The sequence below is a fragment of the Eschrichtius robustus genome, chromosome 12 (assembly GCF_028021215.1).
Source record: "Eschrichtius robustus isolate mEscRob2 chromosome 12, mEscRob2.pri, whole genome shotgun sequence".
NCBI classification, from domain to species: domain Eukaryota; kingdom Metazoa; phylum Chordata; class Mammalia; order Artiodactyla; family Eschrichtiidae; genus Eschrichtius; species Eschrichtius robustus.
The window spans coordinates 83,992,328-84,016,831 of record NC_090835.1 but is presented as its reverse complement, the minus strand read 5'-3'; the positions used below and the strand labels follow the sequence as shown (position 1 = coordinate 84,016,831).

Sequence of the window (24,504 nt, the reverse complement as noted above, 5' to 3'; positions counted from 1 at the left end):
TACATCTAGAGGCACAGGCCTCCCTGAACAGAGGGTCTCAGTCACAGCCCATCTCCTCCTTTTCCCCAGAGTTCCTTACCCTTCTGGCTCCTGTGACGGATGACGAGGCCCAGCCCGAGGAAGATCAGCCCCAGCACAAAGCCCCCAACACCACTCAGCATCTTGCTCTGGGCAGATCCAGACTGTGCCCCTAGGGATCAGAGCCTGAGTGTCAGGGTTTGTCCCCACACCAAAGGGGGGTGTCCCTTTGAGAAGCCTGAAGTCTAGTCTGAGATACAGGAGGTGGAGGTGCCAGGGGAACCTAGTTCTCCACTCTGACTACCCCTAGGGGAGGGACCCGCCAACAGATCCTTGGACAGAGTGGGCGGGTGGGAGAAGGGGAAAGTGGATCCCTGCTCCTCAGGGACACATCCATAACCTTACGCCCTAAGACTCTGGTCACCAGTCAATCCTTCAGAGCTACCAGGGCTGGGCTCTGGGGCCCTGGTGTGTAGAGTGAGCTCCCTGTATCTGGAAAGACAATGAGATCAGGATTCTTCTGACGCCCTTACTATGAGGCAAGAGGCACTCTTGTGTCCTGTAATTTCCAGCTCAGTAGTGATTCTGGGGACAAGGGATGAGATGGAATGGACCAAGGAAGCTCTATCTGCCCCTGTCCTGTGGGGCCCACGGTGAAAGGAAACCAAGTGCCCCTTACGCCACTCCACCATGATGGGGCTCTGGAGGCTGGGGTGCTCCACATGGCAGGTGTAGACATCTCCTTGCTGGGGAGTCATTTCCAGCATCACAAGCATCTGGAAGGTCCAGTCCCCATTTCTAATAAGAGGGGTGGACACAACGCCAGCTGTCTCCTCCTGGTCATTCCGGAACCACCGAACTTTGATCTGGCCTGGATAGAAATCTGTCACCGAGCAGACCAGCAGGTTGTGGTGGTTTAGAGCCTCTGTCTTGGATGGGGAGATGGTCACTGTAGGTTCCACTGAGGGAGTAACAGACAGGAAAAGACACAGTGAAATGTGAGACCACACAGCAAGTCTCCCCACCGGGAAGAGTCCTTCCCTGGTACCAGGGTGGAAAGATCCTTGGATTCCAAATCTTGGATTTGGATCTAACCTGGACCACTTTATTAGCTTGAATAAAAACATTAGTCAGTTTACTTTTCAGAGTCTCAAGAGACAGTTCTAATCATTCTATGGGAGTTACTCTGTTGACACTAATTGATAAAAATGAAGCACTTTAAAATTATAAACTGCTATATTATACAGGCCACTACTTATAACATTTTTTAAATAAAATAATAAACCTGGACTTGTTCCCCCTTGCTCTCCCACCTAGAAGTGACCATCACGATCAGCTCTAGTGACTTGTGCTAGGTCAGTGACACTGTTTTCTGTTAGTCTCCATGCTCCCCGCAGTAGAGAAAATCCAGCAACTTTGACTCCCACCTGCTGGCCATGAGATGATCAACAGTAGTCATGGCCCCATGGACTGAGAATTAAGAAAGTACAGACATTTCTATGTCCAGTAAAATGGGACAACAGTGACCATCACATCCTTCCTACAAAGCAGTGTTTCTCAAACAGGCTACATCTATAATCCTCAGCCCTGTAATACAGAATTCGAGAGCGAGAGCACTTCTTACCCGTCAACAAAGCATCTCTCTCAGTTTTTAGCCTCATCTTAGCTCAAATGCCATTCTGTGGTGAACTCCCCACAAAAATGTATATAATTAAATACCTACACTTCTATCTCTAGTTCATTTATGCCACATATACTTTATTTGATTCATTCATTCATTCATTCATTCAACAAATATAAATTTGACAAGCACTTGGGACCCAAAGATAAACAACAAACTGTGGCCCCTGCCTTTACAGAACTTGCAATCTAGTAACAAAGATAAAACAAAAAATAAAAACAAAAAAGAACCACAAGTGTTATGTCAAAAGTTTGTAATTTTTGAAGGAAAAGAAAGGAAACCTTGAAAACAAGTAACACTGATAAAACATCATGTTTGCCCATGCCTTGATTCCTTTATCTTCTCAGATTGCTACTCATGGTCAAATATGACACACCTTCCAACCTGTTTTACACATATTATCCTTTATCCCTGCAGCCATTTTATTGCATCTCCCTCATTCCCTTAGTGCAAAACTATAGTAAATATTTCATGTAGTGTTTTATCTATTTGATAATATATCATGTACTCTCATTTACTTTTTTCCCCTAATTTTCTTTTAACATTCAAGTGAGCTGCCAACTCTACTCCATCCCTTTGCTATTAAGAACAACTGCCTTGTTCTGAAATCAGACATCATTATCATGTATGTTCTCTATAGAAAATATTCTGAGATTCTTGCAGAAGTTGGCCTGGGTTAGTGAGCATGTCACATGAACATATAATATAACTGGGACTTGCTGAGGTCGGCAGGCACTCTCGTCACCCCAATAACATGGTACTCGTGAGCCATCATCTGGAAAGAATCATGTTTTCAGTTTGGACTTTAACTCTTGATCAGGTTCTTCTTCCTGGGCTCTGACTAAAGTCATGGTCAGCTAGGTGGACTTATAAAATCTGTTCGTCTTAAACAGATTGGGAGTAAAAAATGGAGGTCACAAGTTCAAGAGAGAAATGTTAGGATAAGTTTTATGAGAAAGAACTGAAATAGCAAAAATATAAGTATGTACTTGGTGGCATCAGGATGAAGGAGAAGGCAAGATTGGGTAAAGTAAGCTAAAAGTTATGTGAACATACACAGATAACACCGGGGTCAGACTAGGGATCAATCAGTGAGCTTTCAATCCCTCGAATGTATCATTTTGTCCCACTAACATTGAAAATAGGCAGGAACAGACTCATTGCTGCTTCTGGTCATAACTGGCCTAAACAAGGCTTTGCTTCCATTAGACTCTACATACATGTAGTAAAGAACATGATGACTATTGTGTATTTGGGGGAGGCTTCAAGGCAGTGAATAACTGTGTGTAATTACTTAAACTGTTTATTATGTACCAATATTAGCATATATAAAGTGGTGATGCTGATTGCTAACACCAAGGAAATTAAGTGGCATAATATAGGTAGTGTTTGGTAAGACAATTGTCTAGCAATAGGTGCTCCTGAAACTGGTATAATTAACTTTCAGAATGTCTACCCCTGCAGTGGATGTTGGGGGAGCTGGTAGGCAGAGAGAGGATAGGCAGGCCAGGGGAACCTGAAACAATTTTTATTCAGTAATTAAATGGCATCAACTTATTTACCCCAAAACTTCAGCTCTGTTATCAGCCATTTGTTGAGCTTTTCTAAGAAATTAAAACTTTGCCTTATAACACCACTCAAGTACTGTTTCTATTTTTACTAAACACTTTTTTCCCTCAGGCTTTGCATTCACAAATTCTAAATCGTTAAGATCCAAGTCAATAAGAGTTTACTTTAAAGCATTAAGCAAAATCGTAAAGAATAATTAATACAGTCAGTTTTTAAGACCCTATTTACCTTTGTGCTTTCCCTTGAGCCTAAGTGGCTGGGCAACAGAGAACATTTATTCATTAATTTAAGCAAGGTTTATGGAGCTCATACTACCTGCCAATGTGTCAGGTACTAGGCACACAGGGATAATTAAGACAGTCCCTTGCCAGAAAGAGGGCCGGGACAAGTGATATAGTGACATCCATTTAAGAAACCAGGATTAAGATGAATAATGATTTGAAACCAAAAAGTGAAAATGTATTCTTTCGTGGCTGTGATGTATCACCACGTGTGTAAGGTGCCCTGAGGGCAGCCGTGGAGCAGCCCTAACTCCACCAGGCTGAGCTCTTGAGCTTCGGGAAGCAAACAAGCCAAAGGCACGAGGCGGGAACGTGCGGAATTAGTGGAAAGAACTGCACAGGAAGGGGCTCTCGAGAGCTGGGGCCATACTGAGCAGTCCCGGACCCGCCTCTGCGGGGAATGTTCCAGCGCTACCAACCTCCGTCTCCCTGCTGTGCCCTCGGTCCCCGGCCCTCCGCGCGGGACGCCGGGCCTCGCAGTCCCCTCCGCGGGCCTGGGGATCCCACCCCCGAGGCCCCGCCCCCTCCCCCCCGCGCGGAGTCTCGGCAGGTGGGGGTGGGGTGGGCCCCGCGGAGGGCGGTCTGCGCTCACCTCGCCGCTGCACCGCTAAGCTCTCATCAATCCCGTAGTTGTGTCTGCACACCGTGTCCAGCTCGGCCCGTGTCTGCTCCAGGATGTCCTTCTGGCTGTTCCAGTACTTGGCGGCCGGCCGGCCCAGCTCGGTCACCGCCCGGTACTCGCCCACGTCGCTGTCGAAGCGCGCGTACTCCTCCCGGTTATAGATGTATCTGCTCACGTACCGCACCCGCTCCGTGCCGTTGGTGAAGTAACACAGGCCCGTATGCTGGATCAGGAAGTCCTCTGCGGGAGACACCGCCGCTCAGCCAGGCGGCAGCCGCTCGGCAGGGCGGGGAGATGTCGGCCCGTGGCCAGCTGGGTCGGAAAAACCTGAAACCCGCCGCTCAACCCCGGGTTCCCGGCCCAGCCCAGCCCTGCGCCTCCTGCTGCGAACCCGGATCCTCCAGGCGGCTCTTCCAAGGCCTCCCGCCCCGTCTGAGGGCTTCCAGAATGACCTTCGTGTGAGGAGGCTTGTCTCTGAGGGGAGCCCTGGGACCTGTGATGCCTGCCTGAGCCTGAGAACCGAGTAAACAGGGCTGTCGGGTGGGTTTCACATCCATCTCTGTACTTAGAGGGATCAGGACGTTCTCACATGAAATGTCATTTTCCCTCGAAATCCTGGGAACCTCAGAGGCCAACAAGTGTCTACATAAGCACAAGACTTCAAGGGAATAACAAAGGAGGTGTAGAATGGAGCTTGTCCTCGTCCTGACAGGCACATTCTCTTGGTCCCTGGCAAAGTGCCTGCCTTCCCATGCGTGGGTTTCCTCTGCGTTTCTGCCACCCCGACCCCGACCCGACTCCTGTGTGGTTAGAAGGGACCGACACCGCCCCAGTCCTAAAAAGGATGGTTTATTCACGGAAGGAGCACAGACTTTCAAATTAGATAAATTGGATTCCAATTAAACTGAGACAGTTACCAGCTTGGGTGGGTTACTTAACAGAGTATCTGTATCTTAAGTATAACTGCGTAAAAAGTCATTATATCTACACATAGGGGTGTTAGGAAGATTGAGAGAGAATTTATATGAAGATACTAATCCTGTGTCTGAAATGAATGCTTTCTCAATATACATATTTCTCTTCTTACGTTCTCCTTTCTCCTAAACCCCGTCCATCCTCAAGTCAAGTCTCTGAATACCACTGAAGTCACTATTTGACCGTAAATCAGTGAAACTTGAGGTTAAGATTCTGTCGGTGGCCACCCAGTCAGCTCCACTCAAATACCAGGAGTTTGCTTCCGGGAACCCTCCACTCAAGAGTCAGGAATGTAGAGTCCTTTTCCTCAAATTCTGAGACTACAGAGCCCACTGCTGCCCTACATTTCCCCAACCCAGGATCCCACAGTATTAAGTCCAGACAAGGTCTCAGGGGACCCTGAAATGACAAGTCCTGCTGTGTCTTCTTTGGAGAAATTCTTTAAAACAAAATACCCATGCTCACTTTGTCCCAGCACTTGTAGCAGATACACACTTTGTCTCCTCCTCCCTGTTATAATATCCCCAGGCTTAAGCCTGTGGGAGGGGGGGACTGTCCTCACCTTGTCATTAGGAGGTGGAAATGAGGACATCCCCGAAGAGAGGAAATATTCTTGAGATCACACCCCAGGCCAAGTGTCCCTCAGAGCCTGGTCCCCGGAGCGGTGGCTCTGGGGAGCAGCTGCCCTGCACTTACGTGGAGAGTCTCTGCCCTCAGCCCCCGGGCTGCCCAACACCAGCGTCACCATCACAGCTGCCGTCCAAAGGCCTCTGGGGACCTGCAGAGCCACCGTCCCAGACATGATTGAGAACAAAGGAAGAAGTAATGGTAGTGAACACAGCTCACACCCGCTGGATCTGGTGTGCCTACTTTAGAGAATAAAAGCCTATGAAAGCTTCCATGTATGGCAGGATTGGAGAGTCCCAAGGAAAGGAACCAATCAGCACTGGAGCTGAAGTACCTCATGTATCTCTGGGCAGACATCTTTTTTGAAGGTTCTCAGTCTAATGCCTGGCACTCTGTCTTCATCAGATTACGCTGGATGAACATTTCGGGTGAAGAGTTCTTTCAGTTTTGAATGATCTGAAGATTAAATGCCTTCGGAGTTTAGAGAACGAAAAGAAAAAAAAAATGATTCAAGAGTAGACATCTATTGTTCCTGGGATTTTGGGTAAGGGAAAATAAGTGGGGATCATATTTCAGGCAGAGAAAATCATTGTCGCAAATAAGTTCACTTTTATTATCTTAGACACTCTGAGGAGCCTTAAGTTGTGGTGGGAAGAGCAGAGTTCTTGAAGGAAATTGTTTTGAGCTGCACTGATGCAGCAAGTGCCTGCTTGCCACCCCAGGTATCTTGCTATGCCTGGCATTGTGGTTGTCCATTGCTGTCACCAATAAAGGCATGGAAGAACAAAAAAAAAAAAAAAAAAAAGTAGTTCGTTGTTGTTGTCTGTTTTAAATTTATTTTAAATTTATTTATTTATGTTTTGGCCGCGTTGGGTCTTCGTTGCTGCACGTGGGCTTTCTCTAGTTGCAGCGAGTGGGGACTTCTCTTCATTGCGGTGCACAGGCTTCTCATTGCGGTGGCTTCTCTTGTTGCGGAGCATGGGCTCTAGGCATGCGGGCTCCAGTAGTCGTGGCTCGCAGCCTCTAGAGTGCAGGCTCAGTAGTTGTGGTGCACAAGCTTAGTTGTTCTGCAGCATGTGGGATCTTCCCGGACCAGGGCTCGAACCCGTGTCTTCTGTATTGGCAGGTGGATTCTTAACCACTGCACTACCAGGGACGTTGTCTACCACTGATGTGCTTTATGAGAGTCAACAAAATACTGAACCTTTTTGCCTCAGACTTCTCTTTGTAAAATGTGAGTCACGCTTCGTGCATTTTATATCTAGGCCTTCATATATACAAACTTAAGAGTAACATGACTTGCTTAGTATCGCAAAATGTTCCTCAGATGCCAGGTGTAACTGTTGGCAGTACCAGGTTTATACGTGGAGCAAGAAAACAAACAAAATTTGACAACCAGTCCTGTTGGCAAGTGATTTTTTCATTACACAAGAATCTATTGCATTTATGCTCTTTGAATGAAAGTATTTGAAAAATTAAGTTGACTTTTCTCTTAAAATCTCTTCAGCTGCTCAAATCCTCCCTGAACCATCTGATGTCAGCAAAAACATAATCCACAAACATTAACAGCATTCAGACACAGTCACCTTTATTTCTGAGGACAGGGAGCAAAAGATGTGGAGAAGCATTTCCTGCAGCTTGAATAGTGTTAATGAGGGAGCAGATACTTATAGTTGCAGATTGTACTACAGTACAATATTATTGTATTGTACAGATTGTGCCAGCCTAAGCATCAAATCCCCAGTGGCAGAAGTATCAATGTGTTTTTTTCAATAAATGTATTATTTATCAGGCTCCTCTTGCCCATGACTAGGGGCAGTATTAAATGGTTATAGAGCAATTAGAACAGTGCCTGGAAAACATTAATAAACAAGACAATAAGTGTTTCTCCCTCTATTCTCTCTCTTCCTGAATTTTAGGTTCTTCTTTCAAAATAGAGGAAAGGATCTAAAAGCAGGACATAAAGAGTTTACCAGGTAAAAAGAAATAGGGAAGAGGCAACGACAAGAAGTTTCCATTAGTGGCACATGAAGACAATGAGTTAGTTCAATATTCTGAATTAGGTGCATAGTCCCAGAGCACCTGAGACTGGGAAATCTGTCACTGGGCTTCCACCAGCAGTGGTGCACTCAAGATCAGGGTAATTTCAGAGCAAGGGGGGCTTCCATGGTGGGATGAAAACATAAAGGAGGAACATCAAACTCAGACCGGTAATAGGGTTGGGAGGCAACAAAGAACAGTCAGAGAGGGATTTTGAAGGTGCCTCAGTTCCCTCAGATCTTACCTCAGGGTCCCTTGGAATAAACAGAGGCTTCTGGCCCATGTTCTCCCTCCTGTCCTAAGGGAGAAATTCCCTCCGTTCTGCTCTGGGGCTGTGCAGTGGATGCTGCCTCAGACCTGGGGATTGCCTGGTCTTACAGGCCTCTTCACACAGGCTTTTCAACTAGCAGCAGCAAGAGTGTCAGCTTAAAATCCTTTTTCTGATTGGCTAAAAACTCATCTGCAAGGCTCTGGTTTGAGCTTCTGCCTGCTGTTTCTCCCGAGCCAGGCAGCATTCTCTACATTTTCTAGAGTTCTCTGTACTGTCCATACCCCTGCTGTGCTACTCAGGGCAGTCACTGCTGGTCTGGCCTGAGAGAAGGCGACACGCACATACCTTCTGATTCCAGGTGTCTACCTGAATCACCCTGTGGCGGCACAGCACCTAGGATGAGGCCAGAGTGTGTACCCCATGTGGGTAGACAGTGGCATCAAGAAACAGTCGTTGATATGGGTCAGGGTTCCTGTAGGAAGACTCTCGTGGTTCATCCTCTGTTCCCTCAGGATGAGACATAAAAGCTGTGGACTGTTTCCTTGTGGAAATTCAGGGAGAAATCATCTTCCTTGGTCAACATCCCTCGGAATCTGTACTTGGTCAGTTAACTGTGAAGGTACTAATCATCTTGTCACCAGAAGGGCCATCCAGGACCCTATTCTACATTCAATTCAGGAAACAAAATACATTGTACATTCTGAAAGGTTCCGTGACCTTCTTAATGCCAGTAGTAATATAATTAGTAATACTGCCCCCAGAATATTATTCCCTTCAATAAAAATTTGTAACACCACTATCCCTAAGTTTTTCCAAATCTTTGTGAAGCTACTCACACACATCCCCTATATGAACACTTAAGTAACCAGTTACATGAATTTTCCATAACATATATAAAGTAGGTCCTTTCTCTTTGCACAGTTATCTCTTTAAAATCACATTTTACAGAATCTGAAGAAAGAGTCAAATTAGTAACACAGTGACCATGTATAAGCCATTTCAGTTCTGAAAGCCTTAGTTCTGCCTCATCTGCAGAAAGAATACACATATCACAGGACCACTTCATGAACACAGATATAATTTGCAAAAGTCCACTGCAATCTATGGTGAGTTACATGCACACTAGTTTTTAATATAATAGTAGTGAGTTCATCTTTCTTGATGTCATTAAAGAGAAGTCTTCTTGTTATTTGCCATTTCTACTCAGATGATAGAATCATCATGGTTTCAAATCCTCATTATGGAGAAAAAGAGAGGGGAAAGCACGTTAGGTATATTTGATCATGAATCCACTGCATTTTCCCTCTCCGAAGCTCATGACTACCCTTGCACAGAACTGCCATTTTAACTATAATTTCAGATCTCAGAAACTGGTCCTCTTCTCAGTGGGCTCACAAATGTGGAAACTTGAGTGCAAAACAGAGTTTAATACAAATTGATGAAAGAAGAAGAACGTGAATGCAGCTTTGTGAGCTTCATAGACTGCTATGGCAGAGAGCCCAGGGTCATATTTTACACATCTTGATTTGATTTAGAGGAAGAGGGACCGGCCAATCCTCGTTGTAGCTTCTGCCAAATATCTAAAAGACCCACCCTATGCCACATGCCCGAGTGCCCTGCTTTCCTCATCCTCATTGTCAGGCGTCCCCCTGTGTCTGAGCTCTGACACATCTATATGGTTTGGTTTCCAGGAGTTTTGTCCCCCTTCCCAAAAACCCAGCACACCCTAGATGGTGGTTACTGTCAGTTACCAATATTTTTATACAGCTCCAGAGTTAAGGTCCTGGGTTCCAAAGATGAAAATACATGGATCCTGCCTTCTAGGAGTCCACACATTGGAGGAGAGACATATATGGGGAAAAATAAAAGAGACAAAAGTTTGCAACAGCTACTAAGGGGAATGTCAAATACTACTGACTAAAGACAAGACTGGGCAGTGTTCAAGGTTCAGGGTACATTTAAAACTCTAAATTGATAATGATGCCCATTTGTTCAGTTATTTCCTTTTCTCTTGGAAAGGGTTGGCAACAAAGGACTAGGAGATGATGATTATTTGTGGATTAATTCATAAATAATAATTTTTCAAGATGGCGAGGGTGGGGAGTTAATGGCGTAGAAGTCATGACAGGATTGAAAGAAAGGTTTTTCAGGTGCACTTCTCAGAGGAAGTGATGGCTCAACAGATAAAGGGCTATGATGATTCCGGGCAAAGAGACATACCTGAGTGCAGACCCAGATGTTTGGCAAGACTGGGGGTGGGGAGACAGGGATCATTCACAACTTGTGGTTTGGTATGATTAGAGGGTGGGATTCAAGTATCCTAGTCTTTGTGAGATTGGATGATAGTACCGTTGGAAGTTGCCTGCATTTTCTTTAGGTTAATGAGAAAGAATAGAAGGAATTTAAGCAGCAGAGTGCCATGACATGCTTTTCCGTTCATAAAACCACCTTGGAAGCAGCGTGAAGGAGACTTTTCAAAGGGACTGTAGATTACTTTCTGTGATCCAAAAAGGATCAAGGTTAATTTCATGAACCCAGTCCAACAAAAGCCAGTTTAGAGAGGAACCAATGTACCAATGACCAGTTTGCTAAATTTACCAACATTAATGTACCCTAAACTCATTTCTTTTTTTTTTTTTTCTATTCCTAAGGTTTGTGTAAATTCATATTTGATGGTTTGGAATTGTATTAGAGGGCTGAGAATCATAGACTTCCAAGTGTTTGGGGCCCTCCTGCTCTCGCATGGGCCCTGTTCCCCTGCTTCCTGGGACTCTATTCTGTATTTCTGCCAACAAACAGCTCCTGTTTCCATGAAGCTTTATAACAAATGCATTTGTAAAGACAAAATTAAAGCAGGTCAACTACACTTCACAGGCAATTTCATAGGTTGTTTTAAATGCTTTTAATATAAGTTGGAATAAACATTTTTAATAGTTTAAAATGTTTTGATTTAATTTGGTAAATTAATAATTTGGTATAATTAATAAGGATTAATTATAAATTAATCCTTCAGAGATATTAGCAAAAGAGCCCTTAAATGCTAAAATCTTAACTAAATACAACTTTTAAAAGTATTTGATACCAATATAAATATAAACTGAAAATTTTCTATGTGAAATGATTCCATTATTGTAATGTTCATGTCCTACACAAGGCTGACACTTCAAGAGTGGAAGACGTGAGCAGAACCAAGAAGAACTACAATCCAGCAGCCTGTGGAACAAAAACCACATTCATAGAAAGATAGACAAGATGAAAAGGCAGAAGGCTATGTACCAGATGAAGGAATAAGATAAAACCCCAGAAAAACAACTAAATGAAGTGGACATAGGCAACCTTCCAGAAAAAGAATTCAGAATAATGATTGTGAAGATGATCCAGAACCTCGGAAAAAGAATGGAGGCAAAGATTGAGAAGATGCAAGAAATGATTAACAAAGACCTAGAAGAATTAAAGAACAAACAAACAGAGATGACCAATACAATAACTGAAATGAAAACTACACTAGAAGGAATCAATAGCAGAATAACTGAGGCAGAAGAATGCATAAGTGACCTGGAAGACAGAATGGTGGAATTCACTGCTGCGGAACAGACTAAAGAAAAAAGAATGAAAAGAAATGAAGACAGCCTAAGAGACCTCTGGGACAACATTAAACACAACAACATTCGCATTATAGGGGTCCCAGAAGGAGAAGAGAGAGAGAAAGGGCCAGAGAAAATATTGGAAGAGATTATAGTCGAAAACTTCCCTAACATGGGAAAGGAAATAGCCACCCAAGTCCAGGAAGCGCAGAGAGTCCCATACAGGATAAACCCAAGGAGAAACACGCCGAGACACATAGTAATCAAAATGGCAAAAATGAAAGACAAAGAAAAATTATTGAAAGCAGCAAGGGAAAAACGACAAATAGCATACAAGGGAACTCCCATAAGGTTAACAGCTGATTTCTCAGCAGAAACTCTACAAGCCAGAAGGGAGTGACATGACATAGTTAGAGTGATGAAAGGGAAGAATCTACAACCGAGATTACTCTACCCAGCAAGGATCTCATTCAGATTCGATGGAGAAATCAAAAGCTTTACAGACAAGCAAAAGCTAAGAGAATTCAGCACCACCAAACCAGCTCTACAACAAATGCTAAAGGAACTTCTCTAAGTGGGAAACACAACAGAAGAAAAGGACCTACAAATACAAACCCATAACAATTAAGAAAATGGTAATAGGACAATACATATTGATAATTACCTTAAATGTGAGTGGATTAATTGCTCGAACCAAAAGACACAGGCTTGCTGAATGGATACAAAAACAAGACCCATATATATGCTGTCTACAAGAGACCCAATTCAGACCTAGGGACACATACAGACTGAAAGTGAGGGGATGGAAAAAGATATTCCATGAAATGGAAATCAAAAGAAAGCTGGAGTAGCAATACTCATATCAGATAAAACAGACTTTAAAATACAGAATGTTACAAGAGACAAGGAAGGACACTACATAATGATCAAGGGATCAATCCAAGAAGAAGATATAACAATTATAAATATATATGCACCCAACATAGGAGCACCTCAATACATAAGGCAACTGCTAACAGCTATAAAAGAGGAAATCGACAGTAACACAATAATAGTGGGGGACTTTAACACCTCACTTACACCAATGGATAGATCATCCAAAATGAAAATAAATAAGGAAACAGAGGCTTTAAATGACACAATAGAACAGATAGATTTAATTGATATTTATAGGACATTCCATCCAAAAACAGCAGATTACACTTTCTTCTCAAGTGCGCACAGAACATTGTCCAGGATAGATCACATCTTGGGTCACAAATCAAGCCTCAGTAAATTTTAGAAAATTGAAATTACATCAAGCATCTTTTCTGACCACAACGCTCTGAGATTAGAAATCAATTACAGGGAAAAAAACGTAAAAAACACAAACACATGGAGGCTAAACAATACGTTACTAAACAACCAAGAGATCACCGAAGAAATCAAAGAGGAAATCAAAAAATACCTAGAGACAATTGACAATGAAAACACAACGATTCAAAACCTATGGGATGCAGCAAAAGCAGTTCTAAGAGGGATGTTTATAGCTATACAAGCCTACCTCAAGAAACAAGAAAAATCTCAAATAAACAATCTAACCTGACACCTAAAGGAACTAGAGAAAGAAGAACAAACAAAACCCAAAGTTAGTAGAAGGAAAGAAATCATAAAGATCAGAGCAGAAATAAATGAAATAGAAACAAAGAAAACAGTAGCAAAGATCAATACAACTAAAAGCTGGTTCTTTGAGAAGATAAACAAATTGATAAACCATTAGCCAGACTCATCAAGAAAAAGAGGGACAGGACTCAAATCAATAAAATTAGAAATGAAAAAGGAGACGTTACAACAGACACCACAGAAATACAAAGCATCCTAAGAGACTACTACAAGCAACTCTATGCCAATAAAATGGACAACCTGGAAGAAATGGACAAATTCTTAGAAAGGTATAACCTTCCAAGACTGAACCAGGAAGAAATAGAAAATATGAACAGACCAGTCACAAGTAATGAAATTGAAACTGTGATTAAAAATCTTCCAACAAACAAAAGTCCAGGACCAGATGGCTTCACAGGTGAATTCTATCAAACATTTAGAGAAGAGCTAACACCCATCCTTCTCAAACTCTTCCAAGAAATTGCAGAAGAAGGAACACTCCCAAACTCATTCTATGAGGCCACCATCACCCTGATACCAAAACCAGACAAAGATACTACAAAAAAAGAAAATTACAGACCAATATCACTGATGAATATAGATGCAAAACTCCTCAACAAAATACTAGCAAACAGAATCCACCAAAATATTAAAAGATCATACACCATGATCAAGTGGGATTTACCCAGGGATGCAAGGATTCTTCAATATACGCAAATCAATGTGATGCACCATATTAACAAATTGAAGAATAAAAACAGTATGATCATCTCAATAGATGCAGCAAAAGCTGTTGACAAAATTCAACACCTGTTTATGATAAAAACTCTCCAGAAAGTGGGCATAGAGGGAACCTACCTCAACATGATAAAGGCCATATACGACAAACCCACAGCAAACATCATTCTCAATGGTGAAAAACTGAAAGCATTTCCTCTAAGATCAGGAACGAGACAAGGAATGTCCACTCTCACCACTATTATTCAACATAGTTTTGGAAGTCCTAGCCATGGCAATCAGAGAAGAAAAAGAAATAAAAGGAATACACATTGGAAAAGAAGAAGTAAAACTGTCACTGTTTGCAGATGACATGATACTATATATAGGGAATCCTAAAGATGCCACCAGAAACGTCTAGAGCTAATCAATGAATTTGGTAAAGTTGCAGGATATGAAATTAATGCACAGAAATCTCTTGCATTCCTACACACTAATGATGAAAAATCTGAAAGAGAAATTAAGGAAACACTCCCATTTACCATTGCAACAAAAAGAATAAAATACCTAGCAATAAACCTACCTAGGGAGACAAAAGACCTGTATGCAGAAAACTATAAGACACTGATGAAAGACATTAAAGATGATACAAACAGATGGAGAGAGATACCATGTTCTTGGATTGGAAGAATCAATATTGTGAAAATGACTATACTATCCAAAGCAATCTACAAATTCAATGCAATCCCTATCAAATTACCAATGGCATTTTTTACAGAACATTTTTTAGAACAAAAAATCTTAAAATTTGTATGGAGACACAAAAGACCCCGAATAGCCAAAGCAGTGTTGAGGGAAAAAAACGGAGCTGGAGGAATCAGACTCCCTGACTTCAGACTATACTACAAAGCTACAGTAATCAAGACAATATGGTACTGGCACAAAAACAGAAATATACATCTATGGAACAGGCTAGAAAGCCCAGAGATAAACCCACACACCTACAGTCAACTAATCTATGACAAAGGAGGCAAGGATGTACAATGGAGTAAAGACAGTCTCTTCAGTAAGTGGTGCTGGGAAAACTGGACAGCTACATGTAAAAGAATGAAATTTGAACACTCCCTAACACCATACACAAAAATAAACTCAAAATGGATTAGAGACCTAAATGTAAGACCAGACACTATAAGACTCTTAGAGATAAACATAGGAAGAAAACTCTTTGACATAAATCACAGCAAGATTTTTTTTGATCCACCTCCTAGAGAAATGGAAATAAAAACAAAAATAAACAAATGGGACCTAATGAAACTTCAAAGCTTTTACACAGCAAAGGAAACTACAAACAAGATGAAAAGACAACCCTCAGAATGGGAGAAAATATTTACAAGCGAATCAACGGACAAAGGATTAATCTCCAAAATGTATAAACAGCTCATGCAGCTCAATATTAAAAAAACAAACAACCCAATCCAAAAATGGGCAGAAGACCTAAGTAGGCATTTCTCCAAAGAAGACATACCGATGGCCAAGGAGCACATGAAAAGCTGCTCAACATCACTAATTATTAGAGAAATGCAAATCAAAACTACAATGAGGTATCACCTCACACCAGTTAGAATGGGCATCATCAGAAAATCTACAAACAACAAATGCTGGAGAGGGTGTGGAGAAAAGGGAACCCTCTTGCACTGTTGGTAGGATTGTAAATTGATACAGCCACTATGGAGAACAGTATGGAGGTTCCTTAAAAAACTAAAAATAGAATTACCATATGACCCAGCAATCCCACTACTGGGCATATACCCTGAGAAAACCATAATTCAAAAAGACACATGAACCCCAATGTTCATTGCAGCACTATTTACGATAGCCGGGTCATGGAAGCAACCTAAATGCCCATCGACAGACAAATGGATAAAGATGTAGCACATATATACAATGGAATATTACCCAGCCATAAAAAGGAATGAAATTGGGTCATTTGTAGAGACGTGGATGGATCTAGAGACTGTCATACAGAGTGAAGAAAGAGAAAAACAAATATCGTATATTAACGCATATATGTGGAATCTAGAAAAATGGTACAGACGAACCAGTTTGCAGGGCAGAAATTGAGACACAGATGTAGAGAACAAATGTATGGACACCAAGGGGGGAAAGTGGCAGGGGTGGGGGGATGGGGGTGGTGTGATGAACTGGGAGATCGGGATTGACATATATACACTAATATGTATAAAATGGATAACTAATAAGAACCTGCTGTATAAAAAAATAAATAAAATAAAATTCAAAAAAAAGAAAAAAAGCCTGGAAGAGGTGGCCGTTTCAAATAATACATAGAAATCAACACAGAGAGTCAAGAAAAATGAAGAAAGAATGAAGAAATGTGTACCAAACAAAAGAATAATTTAAATTCTCAGAAATTAAAAAAAAACTTAATGAAAAGGAGATAAGTAATTTACTTGATGAAGAGTTCAAAGTACCAACCATAAAGTTTCTCACTAAAGTTAGAAGACTAAATGAACACAGTGAGAACTTCAACGAAGAGATGGAAAATAAAAGAAAATCTAAGAAAATTAAAACAGAACACACAGGGCTTCCCTGGTGGCACAGTGGTTAAGAATCCGCCTGCCAATGCAAGGGACACGGGTTCCAGCCCTGGCCTGGGAAGATCCCACTTGCCGTGGAGCAACTAAGCCCATGTGCCACAACTACTGAGCCTGCACTCTAGAGCCCGCAAGCCACAACCACTGAGCTCACGTGCCACAACTACTGAAGCCCACGCGCCTACAGCCCCTGCTCTGCAAGAAGAGAAACCATGACAATGAGAAGCCTGCGCACCACAACGACGGGTATCCCCCTCTTACTGCGACTAGAGAAAGCCCCGCGCGCAGCAACGAAGACCCAACACAGCCAAAAACAAAACAAATAAATTAATTAATTAAAAAAAAAACTGAACACACAGAGCTGAAATACAATAACTAAACTGAAAAATACATGAGAGAGGTTCAACAGCAGAATAGATGAAGCAGAAGAAACTTAGAGAAAGTGAACTTAGAGAAAGGCCAGAGCAGCTTGCCTAATCAGAACAGGAAAAAGAAAAAAATAATGGAATAAAAGTAAAGCTTAAGGGACTTATGGGACAACCTCAAATGGACTAACATTTGCTTCTAAAAGTCCCAGAGGAGAAGAAAGAGACTGAGGCAGAAATTTTACTTAAATAAATAAAGGTTAAAAACTTTCTTAACCTGGGGAAAGAAGTAGACACCCAGATCCAGGAAGCTGAGAGTTTAAATAACATCAATCCAAAGAGATCCACACCAAGACACATAAATTTTGGTCAAAGAAATGAATGAACACATCATTCCCACAGTGGGAGGCAAGCTCTATTCCATCACACCTCTCTGCTGCCCATCCCTGCAGATGCTTTCCTCCGTTAGATCAAGCACTCTCCTAAAATCACGTCTTTCTTTGTAGGCAAAGAGGACAAAGGCACAGTTTCCAGTCTCCACCTTCAGAAGTGAGGCAGCTCTTTGCCTGTCCCACCCCACCCTAGGCCTCTTACCTGGCCTTTAGGAATGAGTACCTGACGCGGAAGCCTCCCAATACCGTGATGGCAATAACCATGAAGCGCAATCAGCTGACACCATTGTTGAGACCTGAGCAAAACCCCACCTGTATTGCTCCCTGGTGCTGATTCAAGGGCAGCGTGAGATGAGGCTGCAGCAGGCCCATGGGAAGAGCCCCTCCATCCTTGAGAGAAGACTCTGTCCCTTGAGTTCCAGCTTGGCTCCAGGCAAGTCCACCCCTCCTCCCCCAAACTGCTCATTCCTTCACTGCCCTGTGCTTTTCCTTCAACCTCCCAGCTCCAAGCACACAGCCTTGCCCAGGTGTGAAATTCCTCCCATCGCAGGGAGCAGTAGCTTCCTGGGACTTTGCTTCTGAGCTCAGGAAAGAGGACAGAATGGCCGCAGAAGAAATCCCTGGAGGCCTGGATGAGCAGTTCTCTGCTGGGGACAGCACAGATCTGAACTGACCCTTCCCTTCGGCACCTGCCATCACACCAGACCCACTCTTGCGGCTACACTCTGGGGGGCTGGCCTGGCCCCCACCTTTCTCATAGGCTGGCCTCTCCTCACCCTTGACTCCACCAATATCAACTCCCAGCAGCCCTCCCAAAGACATCGGCCAGGCCCTCCTCTGCATCACCGCATGTGCTGTTTCCCTACCTGGAATTTTTCTTCCTCCTTATCCGTTGGGTGACTCTTCTCACTTTTCAAAACTGAGGTCAGTGTCTCTTAAACCCCCAAATCCTTACTTTGGCCTGTAAGGAGCCAAGGGGCCTCCCTGGCTACCTCTTCTGATCTCATCTTCTAGCTCCCCAAGCTCACCGTGCTTGATCACACTGGGCCCCTTCCCGTCCCTGGAGCTGCCAGGCACACCAGGGCCTTTGTACTTGCCGTTCCCCCCTGCCTGGCACGATCCTCTCCCCACTCCTCACATGACTCCCTCCTCATTCCAGTCCTCTTCCTACAAATGGCGCCCTCTCCGGAGGCCTTCGCTGACCCCTGTCTAAATAGGGGTCACACACCATCGTGCTCCACACCCCTCCTCTGTTTGTCCTCATCGCACGTGTCATGATCTGATTTTATGTTACGGCTTATGCGTTATGTTCACTGTCCTTCTCCCCCAGTAGCGATGAGTCCTGTGGCTGCAGGGGCTCTTGCGTTCAGCAGTGCGTTGCAAGCCTCTAGAACAGCATCCGACGTGCAGCGTGCCCCCTGGAAACAGTGGCTAAGTAAAGGTTGGTTCCAGTTTTTTTTTTTCTAACTTGATATTCTGGTGCCTCTGGGCAGCTCTGTGAATACAGACAGGACTCTAGGTTCGGCTGGTGTGGATTTGACTCAGATGTCGTATGTGTTTGTGTGTGTGCGTGCACATGCATGTGGGTGTATGCACACATGTGTGTGCCTTACTGGTTCAGAACAATGATGCGAAAGACTGATTCCATCCTCTCTTTGAAGAGCGTGAAATGATTGTAAGAGAATTTCCTTCACAGTTCTAGTTGGGGCCACTACTCTGACAGTGGGTTGCATTTGTCCATCCTAAATGAGCAGGATGCCCTTGCGAGATGTCCCTCTACCCAAACTCCACACTGGAAATCAAGGCTGGCCTCAAGGGTGTGGGACCAGTGGCCGCACGGGGCCCTGTACTCAGAAAGGCCCCACGCTTGTTTCAGTGCTCTGTTGCCGTTGGCTTGAAAGTCTTCATCATTTTGAACACTTTGCTGTACACCTGAAAATAACACAACATTGTAAATCAACTCTACTTTAAAAAGTTAATTAATTTTTTAAAATAAACCTCAATTGTCATGGAGGCATGGGAATCAAAGAGAAGGGAGAGATCCAAGCGATATTATGGAGAAAGAATTGATAGAATTATATCCAAGATCAGGTAGGAGAGATGATAGCTAGAAAAGGGATGGAGTGAAGGGGACGTGGACTCTCAGGCCTGGAGAGCCGGATACATGATGGGCCATCGAGAGACAAGGACACATCAGATGAGCTGGTTTGTGGCAATGGGTGGAAGGAGTGTGACATGTGGGAAGTGACCTTTGAATGGGGATGGCTGTTTAGAATTGCCCTGTGGCTGGTTCCACCTCACTGCGCAAACCCTGGGAACAGGATTCAGGTAGAACACACTGCGAATGGCAATTCCTGCAGTCGGGCTGTGCCAGGGAGAATCTGAGTTGACAGTGGAATATTCAAATGCGAATATCTAGAAGGAAGATTGATTCACGAGACCAGGGATGTCAGGGATGGAGCTCTGTGCTTGGGAATCATGATGGGAGGAGAACGGAAGTCACGGGAACGCGGCAGGTCCCTGAAGAGTGGCGGAGAGAGAGACAGCAGTGCCAGACAGTCAGGCTGGGAACCTTTCCAGTCAGCGGCGGAAAGAGGAACCAGCAGAGATCCAAGCTGGCTTTGAACAGGGGAGAGCTGTGGTGTCAAGGAGATCAGTGGAAACGACAACTCCAAAAGAAGGGGTGGTGACCGTGTCAGACGCTGCGGAAGGTCAAGAAAGATGCGGGGAAGAGAGGTCTGGGTTCGTTAGATGGGAGGTGCTGGGGGGACGGTCCACGTTTACACCTGTTGTCTAGTATAATTATTAGCAGCATCTCGTTTCACTCTGAAAAGATCCCTCTTACAGGTGACCTTTGAAAGAAATAGTTTCAGGTGAAAGATTGGAAGTGAAGGCCAGACCCCATGGATGAAAGAAAAAGACAAAAAATTGGGGGTGGAGCCCTTCCTCCTCCACACTCAGCTGTTCCCCAATCAGAACAGTTTGATGGTGACTCTAACAGAGAGAGGAGGCTGACGCCGGGTTTATACAGAGATGTTCACCCTTTGGTTTACTTGTTTTTGTTTCCGTAAAGGTAACGATAAAGACAAAGAAGCCGTCTGACCTTGGACGGACTGAGAACAAGCGCAAGCGCATTCTTCCGCTACCTGCCAGGTGTTTTTTGGAACATCTGTGGAAAACCCCCATCTCCCGGTTTCAGGACAGCTAGCTGCCCCCCTCCTGCTGCAACACTGTCTTTGGAAAGCGGGCCTAGCTGGGAGGTGAAAGCTCTCCCTTGTTTGTGTTGTTTGACAGGGAGGGATGGAGTTCAGAGCAATCAGAAGGGGACTGTAATGGCTTTTAATTCTACATTTGGGGCGTGTGTGTTCATCTTATTTTTGGAGTGTGAAATGATGAGAACCTTTTTAAAACTATGATTTATTTACTGAAATGAACTTTTTAGTCTTCTTTCTCTGAGATGCATGAAAGTGTGAAACAGCAGAGAAAGTATACTTGAAAGGGGTTTTTGGGGGGTTGAGGAAACTAGAAAAAGATATTATGTGATGGAAGAGAAAACATCTCAGTGAGAGGCTGCTGCTTCGTTTGTTTGACTGTACACACAGTTGGGAAAGTTATATAAAGCATACAAATGGTTACTCACATAAAGGGGAAAGAGGACATTCATGGCTTGACACATCATTTAGGTTAACCCAGTGCTTTTCTCTAGAAAAGTCACCTCCCTGATCTTTTTCTTCTGAGAGCCAATGAGCTGGCTCAGAGAAGGCGTGAGGGAACAGCAAGGTGTAACAGGCTTTGGGACCACCTGCCGACATCACGGGGGCTTCATTAGGGCCAGAGCAACCTGTGTGTCTCCCAGGTGAGCTAGGATGCCACTGTGGAAGAGGTGAATGCTGGGAATGGACAGAGTGGGTTGAGATACGAAAGTCACAGCAGTTTTCTCAGGAGCGCGTCAAAAAACTGCGTTGACTTTGAGTCTGTGCCTCCAAAACACTTCAAATGAATATGGTATGTGCCCCCACTGTTGCCTTTTGCAACATGTTTCCCAGTTAGAGTTGCCAGATTTAGCAAATAAAAATATAGGCTATCCAGTTAAACTGGAGCTTTACATAAACAACACATAGAATTTTAGGATAAATATATCCCATGCAATACTTGAGATATACTACAAATTTCTCTCTGTTTATCTGAAATTCAAATTTAACAGGGCATCCTGTGTTTTATCTGACAACCCTGAGGACCCCACTCCCTCTTTCAGCTTCCTCTAAAGTAGGGGGAAATAAGTTCACGTCAGTTCAATAAATATTTTAGCCCCTACTAGGAAAGGTCAGTGGGGTAGTGGAGGGATATGCAAAGATGAGGAGGATGTAACATCTGACCTCAGGGAACTTACAACCTAGAGTTTTCACAGAGATACGGAAATAACTGAAGCACAGAATTCTGCCTTGATTCCTTTCTGGGAGAAGGCAGGGTAGAAATGCAGAATATATGTTTCATGAGAGATGCAAAAATACAATTTTGAGAGTTCAAGGGAAATAGAATCGCATTGTCTGGTGGATTGAGCATGGTGGGGCTGTGGAGTGAGAAATGGGAAGTAAGAAGGGTTGGTTAAGGGACACCAGGCTTCTTGGGAATGATGCCTTTTAAAGAATGTGGGCTTTCAAAGAAGAAGTGAGGAAAGAGCTCTGTGTAGGGGAAACCAAGAAAGCACGGGGTGGAGGAGAGAGAGAGGCGGTGGGGGGAAGCTATCGGTTCCTGGGTCAGAAAATTGTCACGCAGGGTGAAAGCATATGGTGGAAGTGGTGAGAAGTAAATTTTAAAACTTAGGTTGAGGCCGCATTAGGGTAGGTCTTAAGAAAGCGACTGACCCCCTTTTCTCTGTACGACCTGGTTAGCACTAGCCTCTGTGCCCCTGCTCAGCCTCCTCCCTCGGGTGAATCGGGAGCTACAGCATACCGGCCTGCGGGTGGCATCCAGGAGGCCAGATGCAGGTGGCAGCCTGCATCTCCTTGTCTGCTGGTCTCTTCAGAAGGATCACCTAACTGACACCAGAAAGTAAGAAAGAGGAATAGGTGGAGCCAGGGAGGAAATGAAAGGGACATTTATGGAACCCCTCATATGTGCAAGACACCACACTTGTTTATACATCCTCTCATTGCATCCTCACAGTGATCTGAGAAGCAGGTATTGTCCTTGTGTTCCAGCTCATGACCCTCAGGTTCACAGAGGCTGTAAAGAGTCAGGATTTGAATCCACATGTAACTTGAAGTGGGGATAGAGGCTGAGATCAAGAAAAAGTTTTCTGAAAGAGAATAAGTACGGGGGTGGAAGAAAAAGCAACGATTCAGTCACGCTAAAGCATCGGAGAATGGCTTTGTTCCAAGTTGCTTTAGAGCTGTGGGAAAGTCCTTTGTATAACAGGAAGGCTGACCTGACAGAAACTGTGCAACAGACAGTCCAAGGAGTGTGGGGTTTTTTTTCAAAACAAACAGCTTTTTTTTGAAGTATAGTTGATTTACAATGTTGTGTTAGCTTCAGGTGTACAGCAAAGTGATTCAGAGATATATATATATATATATATATATACATATATATATATATATATATATATATATATATATATATATATATATATATATATATATATATATATACGTATATACTTTTTCAGGTTCTTTTCCATTATAGGTTATTACAAGATATTGAATATACTTCCCTGTGCTATACAGTAGGTCCTTGTTGTTTATCTATTTTCTATATAGTAGTGTGTATCTATTAATCTCAAACTCCTGATTTATCCTTTCCTGCCCCTTTCCCCTTTGGTAACCATAAATTTGTTTTCTCTATCTGCAAGTCTATTTCTGTTTTGTAACTAAGTTCATTTGTATCATTTTTTAGATTCCACATATAAGTGATATCATTTGGTATTTGTCTTTCTCTGACTTTCTTCACTTAGTATGATAATCTCTAGGTCCATCCATGTTGCTGTAAATGGCATTATTTCATTCTTTTTTATGGCTGCGTAATATTTCATTGCATATATATAACATATTCTTTATCCATTCATCTGTCGATGGACATTTAGGTTGCTTCCATGTCTTGGCTATTGTAAATAGTGCTGCAATGAACATTGGGGTGCATGCTTCTTTTCTAATTAGAGTTTTGTCTTTTCCAGATATATTCCCAAGAATGGGATTGCTGGATCATATGTTAACTCTATTTTTAGTTTTTTAAGGAACCTCCATGCTGTCCTCAAGGAGTGTGTTCTTAACTAAGGCAGTGAATGTACACAGACCTTTCATCTCCCCCCACCCACCCTACTTTGTTCCTTTTCTCTTACACGCTACCAAGGGACTAATAGGAATAGCTCTTCGAAGCTGCTGGGTGCATGTTCTATTTTCCATGAAAATTCATTCTTTATTGATCTCATGCTAACGTGCTCATTCGTTCTCCCTCTTTCTCTCTCTCTGCCTCTCTCTATGTATGCACGCACACACACACACACACACACACACACACACATACACACAGTGCTCATTACTCTTGACTGGGCTTTAGTGCTGTGCAGGTGCGTGTTTACACCCATTCCGTCACTGGTTTAGGTTGAACGTGTGGGCTGTGCTACCCTTGGGTACTGTGAGGATGAAATGCAATTCTGTTTGTAAACTAAAAGGACTATAAAATGATGCATATTATTTCCCCAAACCTTTGGCCTGGGAGATTTCATTGCCTCATTCAGAAAGTCATCCCCCCTCCCGCACTCCAGCTCCTTCTCATATAATTGAGAAATAATGAAAGCTTGATCTGGTTGTGTGTCAGCTTTGATTATAGTGACTCAGAAGAGTGACAAAGAGCAACTCATCTTATGTTGATTAAAGGGCCCATTTCCATCCTTAACACAACTGTTGAAATCATTTCCTCCACTTGACAAATGATGCCAAATGAAATATCTCTTTGTGAAAGGCAGATTTGTCACTGATACAATGGCACAAATTGCTCATTTAGACTGTATGTGGGATCTAATGCTTCCGAGGGATCATGGGAAGACAGCCGACACGAGAGTGGGCTTTCTTTAAAATGTTATACATTTCAAATGAGAAAGTTGGCTGGAT

The 24,504-nt window shown here is 43.2% G+C and overlaps 1 protein-coding gene across 6 annotated transcripts in view; it reads right to left on the bottom strand.

The window, feature by feature from the left end:
- LOC137773408 (boLa class II histocompatibility antigen, DQB*0101 beta chain-like) overlaps window positions 1-24,504 on the bottom strand; it is a 119,856-nt gene that overhangs the window by 1,310 nt on the left and 94,042 nt on the right. For 5 of the 6 annotated variants that reach the window (XM_068558068.1, XM_068558062.1, XM_068558063.1 and 2 more), the window contains 5 exons: window positions 9,836-9,904; window positions 5,843-9,318; window positions 4,142-4,411; window positions 698-979; window positions 80-190 (listed from right to left, as the gene is read on the bottom strand). In XM_068558068.1, the coding sequence (XP_068414169.1) occupies window positions 80-190; window positions 698-979; window positions 4,142-4,411; window positions 5,843-5,948 (769 nt within the window). In that variant the 5' untranslated portion in view covers window positions 5,949-9,318; window positions 9,836-9,904. The remainder of the gene's footprint in view (window positions 1-79; window positions 191-697; window positions 980-4,141; window positions 4,412-5,842; window positions 9,319-9,835; window positions 9,905-24,504) is intronic. The other variant, XM_068558065.1, reaches the window with a different exon arrangement.